This window comes from Pelodiscus sinensis, chromosome 4 (genome assembly GCF_049634645.1).
Source record: "Pelodiscus sinensis isolate JC-2024 chromosome 4, ASM4963464v1, whole genome shotgun sequence".
NCBI lineage: Eukaryota > Metazoa > Chordata > Testudines > Trionychidae > Pelodiscus > Pelodiscus sinensis.
The window spans coordinates 54,085,059-54,097,563 of NC_134714.1; the positions used below are offsets into that span (position 1 = coordinate 54,085,059).

Sequence of the window (12,505 nt, forward strand, 5' to 3'; positions counted from 1 at the left end):
GGTGTTGGCCAAAGTGGCCACCAGGGAAACCTGGGGAGGGCTAGCCTCCCACTAGTTCGAATTAAGGGGCTACACACCCCTTAATTCGAACTAGCTAGTTCGAACTAGGCTTAATCCTCGTAAAATGAGGTTTACCTAGTTCGAACTAAGCGCTCCGCTAGTTCGATTCAAATTCGAACTAGCAGAGCGCTAGTGTAACGCCTATTAAAGTTAGTTCGAACTAACGTCCGTTAGTTCGAACTAACTTTGTAGTGTAGACATACCCTCACAGACTAACATGGCTACCTCGTTGAGGGTCTTAAAGTGTATACTTGTAAATCTTTAAAACTTTTCATTTCATCTTTAGCAATCATCATGATAAATCAAAAAAGAATTTTCTAATAAAGGGCAAGATTGTTGCTTGTCCTAAGTGCCCAAGCAGGAGACACAAGGAGTTGACTCCTTTCTGTCCTTTACATGCACGATGCTATGCAGTATTGTACAATCACCCTTCTCCCCCTTTCAAAGGAGATAGATTGATAGGGCAGGGAATGACAGAAGGCCTTAGTGAGAAGTAAACTACTGCTGGTGTAGATCATTAGCAAATTACTCCTTCTCCTAACCTCTCCCCCTCCCTTCCTCCCCACCGCTGCCGCTTTCAAGTGGTCAGCACAGCTATACATTGTGCATTGCTCAGAGCAGAATAGCCCATAATGATTTCAGAGTGTTTCAGAATTCTCAGTAAACATATTAGTGCTTGCTCTCTGTCACTCATTTTTATTTAACATTTATTTGGGCCAGACTTTTCAACAGTGTTTTCCAGTGTTGTCTTCAAGTCATCATTGTCAAGTCCAAGTCGAGTCTCAAGTCACTACAGTTCAAGTCTCAAGATGAGTCTCGAGTACCTAAAGTCACTTTCAAGTCCCAAATCGAGTTTCAAGGCTTAATTTAAAAAATGTCTAGTCACTTTTGTACAAGCCATCAATATCAATAAATAACAATAAGCACTATCTGTTTTCATTTATTAACATAAATCATACTTGCTAACTACTAGGAGATCTGGGGATAGAGTTCTGTGGCTGGGAACAGGGGGGCTGGGGATAGAGTTGCGTGACTGGGGACAGGGGGCTGGAGATAGAGTTTCATGGCTGGGGACGGGGAGTGGGGACAGAGTTCTGTGGCTGGGGGGGCTGGGGATAGGGTTCTGTGGCTGGGGGCAGGGGGCTGGCATGTGCCTTCCCTGGGGCCGACCACCTCCGCTCCCCCCACGGTGCGGGAAATCCCTGCGCACGCCTCTCCCCCGGGGCTGACTCCCACCCAGCCCCCCACGCTCCTTCTCCGGGGCCGACTCACCCCTCCTGTGGTGCAGGGACGCTGCTGTGCTCCTCCTCCAGGGCCGACACCAGGTGTTAGGGGAAAGGGAAGTGGCAGGGAATTTGGTGCCCCATTTAACATGCCATTTTCGGACAATTTTTTCACCAAGTCCATTTAACAAAATTTGCAAGTCTTAAGTCGAGTCTCAAGTCACAAACAATGAACTCAAGTCGAGTCTCAAGTCAAGTCACCTAGGCGACTTAAGTCGGACTCAAGTTCAAGTTGTGGGACTCGAGTTGACAACCCTGGTGTTTTTAGAACCTGAACTTTGAGACCCACATTAGAGACCCTTTAATTAAGAAGTACTATTTACTCCTTGTAATAACAAAAGAGCTAGAGGTCACCAAATGAAATTATCAGGGAGCAGGCTGACCCACCGATAGAAGGGGAAGGGCAAAGGGGTCAGTTGCCCCAGGGCCCAGTGCTTCCAAAGGACCTAGCGGAGGCCAGGATCCTTATCTCAGAGGCAATGGTGGCTGGAGCCCCAGCCCTTTAAATTGCTGCTGGAGCATCACGTGGTGTGTTTTGGGTAACTTTGAGGGCTGGAGGGTGGGGCTGGCATGGTGCATTCTGGGTGGCATTCTGAGGGCCAGCGGCCCCCAGCCCCACATCTTCTGCCCAAGGCTATGCCCCTTACAGGGGCATGGAGCCATCTCCCCCCCACACATCTTGCCCAGGGGCCCTGTAATTCTGTTGGCCCCTATTGTCTGTTTGCAATAGGGATGTTAGATATTGGGTAATTGAATAGTCATGTAATTAAATGAAGTCTTTGCGGTTACCTAACTCTCCAATAATCCCTGGGGACAGGGTTGGCTGCCAGTGCGCTGCCAGTGCACTCCCAGCACCACTCCTGGGGAGCCCCCTGACACTCTATGCTGCTGTTTCTGTGTCAGAGGCAGCAGCATGGGGTGGCAGGCAGACCAGCTGCTTGCCAACCCATGCAGCTGGGGTGGCAACTGGGGGGGATCTGAGCTCCCCGTGCACCCTCTGATGGAGGTAGCAGTTCAGGAGTGGGAGCCGGGAGGTAGCCCTGCAGAGCTGGTGCTGGGGGGAACCAACTTCTAAGCAGGCTCCTCCCAGCACCGTCTCCTGCTTCCCCCTCCTCCACACTTGCTGCCTCTGATAAGAGGAGGAGGGGGAATGTGTGTAGCTGAGAAGATTAACTAAGGTGTATTGGTTAATTATATAGTCAACTATACATTGATATCCCTACACGGCAATAGATATAAAACCAAAAAAGTACTTTTTCATTCAATGTACAGTCAATTTGTTGCTAGAGGATGTTGTAAAGGCCAAGGCTATAACAGGTTTTTAAAAAACTATATAACTCCATGGTGGATAGGTCCACCAATGGCTCTTAGCCAGAATGGGCAAGGATGGTGTCCCTAGCCTCTGTTAGCCAGAATTGAGAGTGGCTAACAGGGAATGAATCACTTGACGATTGCCTTTTCTGTTTACTCTCTCTGAAGCAACGAGCATTGGCCACTGTCACAAAACAGGATACTGGACTAGATGGACCTTTGGTCTGACCCAGTCTGACCATCTTGTGTTCTTATAATGAATGTGTTCTTATGAACAATGCGTAGTCCTGTGGCACCTTAGAAACTACTCGTTTTTAAAGTTACAGACTAACACAGCTCCCCCTCCCGAAGGTTCTTATGAGATAGCGATGTAGAAATAGATTTTAAGTGAGATATTAATTGCTGTGATTCATCATTGTGGGCTGTATTATTTTTGCTTTCTGTAATCCTAAAGTAAGATATATCCTGACATTGTGAGCAGGGATCTGTATTTGGGATTCCTCTAAGCTATAGTATCCTCTTGTTTTTATGGCACGTTTTCCTCTTCATGGGACTTTTCTGACTTTCTAGTTCTGTTTTGAATTAAAGCAGGTCAGGTGGGTCATCAACATGGAATAGGAAGTTAACAAAGATGAAGGTGGATGATTACGATGCAAGGAAGAGTAAGAGCCAAGAATTGAATTTGAGGATGTGTGAATGTGTAGTACAGAAGTGCAATATAGCAGGAAATTAGAGAGAAGACGTGGACAAAGTGCTGTTCCTGGGAGGAGAAAGAGTAGGATATTGGGTTGGAAGTGACAAGAGTTATAGAAGAGAACCCAGTGCCTCTCCTCTGCAGTCTCTGGAAGATGACTCTAGGGGTATGTCTAGACTACATGGCTCTGTCAATGGTGCCATGAATACTAGTTTACCCGGCATAGGCAAAGAAGTGGGGATTTAAATAATCCCCGCTTCATTAAAATAAACATAACTGCCGCACTTTGCTGATGATCAGGTGATCCGGCACAGCACAGCAGTATAGACGCGGATCTGTTGGCTGGGGAAGCCTTTGCCGACCAATTCCTTATGCCTCATGAAACGAGGTTTACAGGATCAGTTGTAAAAGGCTTCCCCAGCCGACAGATCCGCATCTAGACTGCCGCGCTGTGCCGGATCAGCTGATTGTTGGCACAGCGCGGCTGCCATGTTTATTTTAATGAAGCGGGGATTATTTAAATCCCTGCTTCTTTGCCTATGCCAGGTAAACTAGTTTACATGGCTCCGTCGATGGAGCCATGTAGTCTAGACATACCCTTGGTGAGTAATGGATATAAGGTCTGTTTTGCTTAATACAAATGACATGTACAGAGTCAGATATGAGATTTCTTTCAAACAAACAAAACCCTGTTTCTCTGGTGTACAAAATAAGTATTTACTCAGTCAGGTGGACACTGGACTTACCTTTCCTAGCATTCACAGCAATCTCTGGTTTAATGAACAATAGCACAAGGGTCATTCTGGAGTCAAGATCTCAAAGAAACCAAATTCTCAACATAAGCCCTCTAAACCAGAAGAAATCTTACTGTGGTCTGTAGAGAGCTGGTTAATTATATGGTGCTGGCATTTATTGTTTCCAGCTGCTAAATTATATTAGAAGACAGATGAAACTACATTAACTATTTCCCTCGTGTTGTTTTTCTGTATGTAGGAAGAAATGTTTGTAGTTGTTACAGGGATATAGTATGACATAAGTGGGATGGAAAGTGCACTACATAGTGAAGAATAAGTGGAATTGGTCTTGAAAATAATCTCTTTGTTAAGTTGCAGTCCCCAGTCTGAAAAAGTTTTAAACTGCTGGGCAAAACCAATGTGTTTTTGATCTAGGTTACTGATCCCAGAAACATTTTAAATGTTGATCTTTTGTTTTATGCGTGGCTATATTAATGCTTGTATTAGTTTAAATTTTAATACCATATTTCAGCATAATCCAATACCATCCCTGTTTTTTCAATTTGAATGTTTTTTGGGGTTTTTTTTGGCTTACCACATTGTATGCATGGTGTATCCATTCACTTTAAATGGAACTATGGCTAAGCCATATTTGGGCAATATTGTCTAGTTGTTACATAGAAATCAGATCAATATAAATAGAAGCTATCCAAAATAATTTTTAGATTTTCTTGGCCAATAATTACAATGTTGCCATTTGAAATAATTTTTCCATATATACGCTTATTATGATGGCAAGGTAAGAGAATTGAAATATTACCTTATTATAATTAGTCATCAGTGTTCAATAATAATTCAAAACTGGGGAGTTTTTTGAGGTATTGATGAGTCAATGAGTGAGTGCCTAAGAGAAGAATTTATCTACATAATGGTCTTCTCTATACAGGTACTACAGAGCGAGTGTGTTTGATCCAGGGAACAGTTGAAGCACTGAACGCGGTTCATGGCTTTATTGCTGAAAAGATTCGTGAAATGCCTCAAAATGTGGCCAAGACAGAACCTGTCAGCATTTTGCAGCCCCAGACCACTGTTAATCCAGACCGCATCAAACAAGTGAGTTTTTGGTTGGGAAAACAGAGGCATATCAGCTGCTTAGAGTTAACTTCTTTTATAAAACGCCTTAAATGTTTAACATGTAAAGGGTTTACATGAAATTGTTTTTGTAATTTTATTTAAGAATTTTCTGATATACTTTTGCTTACAGTTCTTCTCTATACTCAGTTTTCCCCCAACAGCATTGATATATAATATCTTATAAAGTGAACCACTGTTAGGTAATATGTATCTTTCATAAGCTTCTTTTCTTTATCGTTTCAGGGAGCATATTTTTCTGTGTTACTTCAGATTTAAAATATGGGCCTCTCTGTAAATCATTACGATTTATTGCAGTTCAGGAAAAATTGACCCAATACATTTCCTCACTCTTACGTTGCAAAACAAATTATTTTTAAATTACTGTTTGGGTCATATGTATATTGGAAAAACCTACATCATAAAGCAGATGCTCGCAAATATAAAGATCTTTATTTGTGGGTATTTTCATCTATTTTAATCAATTCCATTTGTATCATCTTTGTATATAGTTTGTATTGGCTTATCTTCAAGTATTATCATCTTTTGAGTAACTGTAAGGTAGTCACAAGTTAAAATGACCAAAAGCCTTCTTTTATTTTATTACATTTTCCCAGAATATTTGGGACTGAGAAAAGACATATCCACAAATAAGGCTCAAACACAATGGCTTAAGTAACTCTAAATTCATAATTTGTTTGGTTTGTTGCTTCTGGAGGAGAGAGAAAATCAAAGAAATGGCAGTTTTCTTCTGTCTATTCTGTACAGTACGATACATTCCTCTTACATAAAGAGTATGATTCAGTTGTTTACAGTAGTTCACGTTAGCTATGTGTAATGATGTTATCTATTTATTTAGTGTGTGTGTGTGTGTGTGTGTGTGTGTGTAAGCACCTGCATATATGCATTCAGAAATTGTGGCTGATGGTGTGGTATATTATAAATATTTTATTAGCATGAGTTTGAGATGGCCCCATAGCTCCAGCGTGATTAAACCACTAATTATTTCTACAATTCATTGCAAATGACTGCTGATAAATACCACAAAACCATAAAAATATTTTGAAATGCTGTAGAGAATTAACAAAAAACCATAAAAGTTTTACATATAACTTCCCTTTTAAAGTCAGGTGTCTGAAAATAATAAAATATAATAGATTTTAAATAGCTTTTCTGCATGTTAATACTTGTGTAAGTCCCACGATCTAGCAAGGCTAAAAGCAATCAATATGATCATGAAATATTGGACCAGAAACATGTCAGTGGTACAGAATTAAAGTCTGCCCAACCTGCACCCTAGATTAGTGTAAGGTGATGGTTTTGGTTGGTTGGTTTAGGGTGTTGTTAATATTTTTGTCCCTCTTTCCCCCCTTTATTTAAATTCCATATGTGGGAAAAGAAGCAAACACCTCTATTGCTGTTGATTTGAAAATATGGCAGATCTTTGAGTAGGTTGCGTAGTTTTAAATTTTCAGAATAGTAAAAGTATATCCACGGGAGATGGATTAGTCGGCAGAGTTGCAGATCAGAAAGTCAAACTCCTGATAAATATAATGGGCGGATGGGCCTAAAATGTGAATGTACATAAATATATTTGTATATCAACGTATTACAGTTACAATCAAATTATTTCAAACTTTTATTTTATAGCAGATGGCACCTTTTCATGATAAATCCCTGGACTATAAATATTGACTCATTAATTTAAATCATTAAAATATATGTCTATATTATACACCAAGGAGTGTGATCCCCACACTTTGTTCATAGATAAAAATTGGAATAAAGTAGTCATTCCACTGAAGTAAAAATATTATTTTTAATCTAAAGGAAAAACACATATTTAACAAATTTATAAAGATTATGTAACATTTCACAACAGGCAAATATGAACTAGAAGTCTGTTGACGTTACAAAGTTTAGAAATAAACACGCTCCAACTTTATTGAACCAACCAGAATAAATCAAAACATGAACTATAAGAGCTTTGTGATGATAAACCATATGAATTATTATTATTATTTATTTTATTTATTGAGTTGTACAAATTTCTATATTGCCATAATAATATGTGGGTGCATTTTACATGGCTTAAATGTAAAAATATTACCCAGGCATATGCTTTAAATATCCCATAAAAGCTCCATTCCCTCTGCACTACAGTACAACCTGCTGATACAGGGCAGGAATGAAGGAAAATCTGTAGGCTTAATGCTTGGGTTTGCAGAGTTGAGAATTAGAAAAACACTTGAATAAAAAAATTCACACTCAGTATTGTTTTCTGAACGCAACTTATCTTGCTATTCTCAAGCCTCACTTAAGATAGGCTCAAGCTTTCTGACAAATTGCAGGTGGTATGGTGGGATAAGAGAGGGTGTCCTTTGACTAGTTGGATGCTAAGCTCTTTAGAGCTTTGTAAATAGCATTGAATTCCTTGAATTTCACCAGAAAATTGACTGACATCTTTTGTAGAGTTTGAAGATTGGTGTGGATTGTTGTTCTTGCCGGTCTGTCTTGTTCAGAAGATGTATGATTACTTTCTATGCTTGCTGAACCTTCCATTTCCAGGTAGAAGGTGCTGCAGTAGCTTATCCAAGAGGCAGTAAAGTTACTAATGGCAATTGCAGATTCTGAACGTGGGAGGGAAGAATGAAGTCTTCTGGCCAGCCAAAGATGGGGGGGAAAAAAGTTGTTTCCAGCTTCTCTTGTTACCTGAAAATCCAGGACAAGTGTATTAAAAATATAAGAGCCTAGAATTAATTTAATATGCCATTTTCAGCCCATTTGAAATAGTGATCTTGTTTAGATACCCAGTTTTGGGTTCTAAATTTTAGTCTCTGACTTTTTAAAATCTCTACTCCTGAGTCTATTACCAGAGTGTTTAACACTGAGTGCCTAAACTCAGGTTCTTAAACACATATTTATGTCCCTAAATAAAAGTGATCTGATTTTGAGATTTACTGAGGATCAATGAATTCCACTGAAGACAATGGGAGATACTCTTCCTCTTTCAAAAGTGGGCTACTTTTATTCTAGTTTCTAAACATGGATTTAGGATCCTGATTTAGGTATGAAAATGTCAGCTTAAATCCAGGAAGAGACATTTTGGTAATACCAAGGCAGGCTCTTTCAAATCATAGTGTATATGTAGACTTTGCATAAACCTTAAAAAGATTCTCTGCATCAGTCAACATCTCGTCTTTAATTAGCCATATAGATCTTCAGCCCACTGGCTGTAACCAGATTTCCATATCTGCAGTAAATGAGAATCTAATGAAATAGCTCCATCTTTGGTCAAATGAGAAGTAGGGTTAGAAGGGACCCCAATCAGAGACATTGCCTCCATTTCTCAGGGAGATGCTCGACCCCTGCTATAATCCCACTCCCTTCCTTGCCCCAATCCCCTCACCTACCCCACCTCTTTTTTGCCTCACCCCACCCTGCCTCTTCACACTCCCACTCCATTCTACCTCCCTCCCTGCCTCTTCCTGCCCTGTTCCTCTCCCTCCTCTCAGCACTTCCTGCATACTACTAAACAGCCATTTGTGGCAAGTGGGAGGAAGAAGAGTTGATCTGCAGGGCTTGCTGGTGGGTGCTGAGCACCCACTATTTTTTCTGTGGATTCTATAGCTCCTGAGCACCCACAAACTTGACTTCTATGACTGCCAGTGTCATCTAGTCTAACTCTCTGCCAAGATGCAGGATTTGTTTTGTCCAAACCATCCAAGACAATATTTATGCAGCACTGATGATTGCAGACAGTCCCACCTCAAGATCTATGTAAGCTTCTCATAATCTCTGAACAGGAGAGACCAGAGTGCCCTTCTGTGACTTCACAGCTGAGATGTCTTAGGGAAGAAGAGGAGTCAAATAGTTACCATCCTCTTGGATGTCTCTGTATGACTAGAACAACTTTAAAGCTGTGCTTCCAACCCTGGCCAAATCTAGCAGCATTTGAAAGCACAACTGATCTTTGTTTATTGCTCTGCGGAGATCATTGACTGGTGAGACTAAAAGCATTTATATGCCATATCTAGGTCTGGAACCTGATTAATTGCCATTCTCTAACTTAGAGGGTGCTGGATGCAGTTAATGTTGGCCCCTCCTACATTCTCAATGATTTTTCTTTAAGAGATTTACTCTTGCTATTACACGATTAGACACCTGGTGAAAGCTGGCAAGAAAATTAATGTCAAGAAATTGTTTCTTAAACACATCACAAAGTCTTATCCCATGTTCTTTTGTGCCTCTTATTTGAGTGGCTCCCTGCTCACATAGGCTGTAGGGTAGCCTATATTGCTATAGCTTAGGTCACACAAGGGTGTGAAAAAACACCCTTACGAGTGACATAAATTACACTACTAGAAGCACTCATGTGCATGTCGCAATAGCGACAGGAGAGTTTCTCCCACTTACATAGCTTCTGCCACTTGTGGAGCTGGTTTTTTTTTATTGCCAGCAGGAAGCTATCTGCCACTGGCATAAAGCATCTTCGCCAGACACACTGCTGCAATGCAGCAGTATTGGTACAACTGTTTTGTACGTATAGACATGGCCTTATTCTGTTTTATTGGTATAGCTGGGGTAGGGCATGGGTAAGAGCGGGAGAAGGCTAGATCTGACCATTTCCTTCTATTATTATAGTAGGTTTCAGGGAAGGTGCAGGAGGGGGATGCTAACTCCTGATCTTTTCTTTTATCCTCTTCTCCCACTCCTCCCAGGTTCTGGAGAGGTTTCTGTGCTTCAAAATGGCAGCAAGCAATGGTTATGCTCCCTGCCACTTGTTATTTCTAAAGGTATTGTGAGATGCTTTCATTGAGGTGCCATATTAGAGCAGGACTTTCTTTTGTTTTGTGAACAGGGCCCTGGAGGATCATAGACCCTTCCCAGCAGCTGTTGATTTTTTATGATATCTCCTTTGGGCAGCTACTAATCCTCACTTTTACCATGTAAAAGGAGAGCATTTAAAAACCTTTCATATATATTAGATTTCATCCTCTTTCTTCCTTGCACCCTGAAAGGTCATTTACATTAGCGCAGGTTGAGTGCAAATGGGGTGGTGAAACACTACCAGCTGTGAATGGAAGTGCTATACACCTGCTTTGCCTAGGTGCAAAGGTACAATGCATTGGGAAGTCAGACCTGTAATATCAACAAACTAATTTCTCTGTGCACTGGGCTGTAATTAATTACCTAATATTAATTATTTCTTAATCAAAGGAAGCTTTAAAAAATTAGTTATGTATTTACATTACAGACCCTACCTTTTAAAAATACTTCATGATTATCATGTCACTTCACTAAACTCACACTTCATGGGTGTGTAATAGATTAAAACTATAATAAACTGCAAAGTGAGCTGCTGCCAAGGAAATCCCTTTTGGCTCTGTAGAAAGCATACTAAGCCAGTGTTTCATGTCCTCCAGCACAGTAATGTGGTGGAATCTTGCACAGCAGCTTTGTCCCTTGCCTGGCTTGAATTGCTAATGCTATTCAGCGCTTACTTTGCATCAGCAATGTAATTAAAATGATAGTAAAAAATGTAAAAACAAACCAGTTGATTTAAGTCATTTAAAATTAAACCACAGAACATTCAAATTGTTTTGATTGTTTTATTGATGTTTAAAGGTGTGGACTTTTAAAAAGGCTGAAGTTCATTCTTTCTTTACCATTGTGTTATGCAGGCTCACCATTGTTTGGCAAGCCCTACCCTAGCCAACTATGAAGTGATAAACTGCATGCAGTTTCAGCTTTCAGTTTGAGTGTCCTCTTTTTGTGGTGCATGATAGCTTTACCATTGTTTAACTATGGCATTTTATTATTTAACTTTCTGCCTTTTTTCTCTTTGTCTGTATAAAAATAGACAAAAAACCCTAGTATGACACTGAGCGTTAAACTACTGAACAGTTAACTCAGTAGAATACTCATGATCTGTCAGGTAAATATGTAATCTTATTTTAAACTAGAACACTTACGGGGCATTTGCTTGGGCCATCAGGGCATAGGGCTGAGGGTGTGGGAAGTGCAGGAGTCAGGGTTGCGGGTAAGGAGGGGATGGGGTGCAGGAATCAGAGCAGAGATTGGACGCTCAAGGCAGGGGGTATGGGTCCAGGAGTCAAGACAGGGAGTTGGAAAGTGTGAGAGATTCATGGCAGGAGATGGGTGACTCATGGCAGTGGATGGAGGCATCCACTAGCTTCTTCCTGGAACCAGCCCGGAATTTGGGATGCAGCAAGACCCACCCACCAGCTTCTCCAGCCCGGTGGAGGGGAGGGCTGTGAAGCCCACCCACTGGCTTCACCTGGGGCCAGTCATGGGCTGCAAGGGCCACGTGGCATGCCCACTGCCTTCTCCCCAGGCTGTCCCTACGTGGGGAATGGGGCAGTGCAACCCTTCCACCTGCTTCTACCCAGAGTGGTGGGGGCAGCCTAGAGCTGACGGAACAACATAGCATAGTTGGCAGCTGTTCCACTGAGACAGCCTGGGGCAACATAGGCATGGGCAGCAGTTGAATGCCCAATTGGAGAAGGCCCAGCCCCATCCCTTCCACCTGAGTATCCTGTCCATCCAGACCAGTACCCTGTCTGCCAACAGTGGCCAATGCCAGGTGTCCCAGAGGGAGTGACTCAAACAGGTAATGATCAAGCGATCTCTCTCCTGTCATCCATCTCCACCCTCTAACAAACAGAGGCTAGGGACACCATTCCTTACCCATACTGGCTAATAGCCATTAATGGACTTAACCTCCATGAATTTATCTAGTTCTCTTTTAAACCCTGTTATAGTCCTAGTCTTCAAGAGGCAAGGAGTTCCACAGATTGACTATGCGCTGTGTGAAAAAGAGCTTCCTTTTATTTGTTTTAAACCTGCTGCCCATTAGTTTCATTTGGTGGCCCCTAGTTCTTATAATATGGGAACAAGTAAATAACTTTTCCTTATTCACTTTCTCCATACCACTCATGATTTTATAGACCTCTATCATATCCCCCCTTAGTCTCCTCTTTTCCAAGCTGAAAAGTCCCAGTCTCTTTAATCTCTCCTCATATGGGACCTGTTCCAAATCCCTAATCATTTTAGTTGCCCTTCTCTGAATCTTATCTAATGCCAGTATATCTTTTTTGAGATGACGAGACCACATCTGTATGCAGTATTCCAGATGTGGGCATACCATGAATTCATATAAGGGTAATAAGATATTCTCCATCTTATTCTCTATCTCTGATTCCTAAAATCCTGTTTACTTTTTTGACTGCCGCTGCACACTGTGTGGACGTCTTCAGAGAACTATCCAT

General features: G+C 41.4%; 1 protein-coding gene across 7 annotated transcripts in view; it reads left to right on the forward strand.

Moving 5' to 3' along the window:
* The window catches only part of NOVA1 (NOVA alternative splicing regulator 1), a 227,995-nt gene that overhangs the window by 171,467 nt on the left and 44,023 nt on the right, over positions 1-12,505 (forward strand). For all 7 annotated transcript variants that reach the window (XM_075927000.1, XM_075927001.1, XM_014573715.3 and 4 more), the window contains one exon: positions 5,029-5,195. In XM_075927000.1, the coding sequence (XP_075783115.1) occupies positions 5,029-5,195 (167 nt within the window). The remainder of the gene's footprint in view (positions 1-5,028; positions 5,196-12,505) is intronic.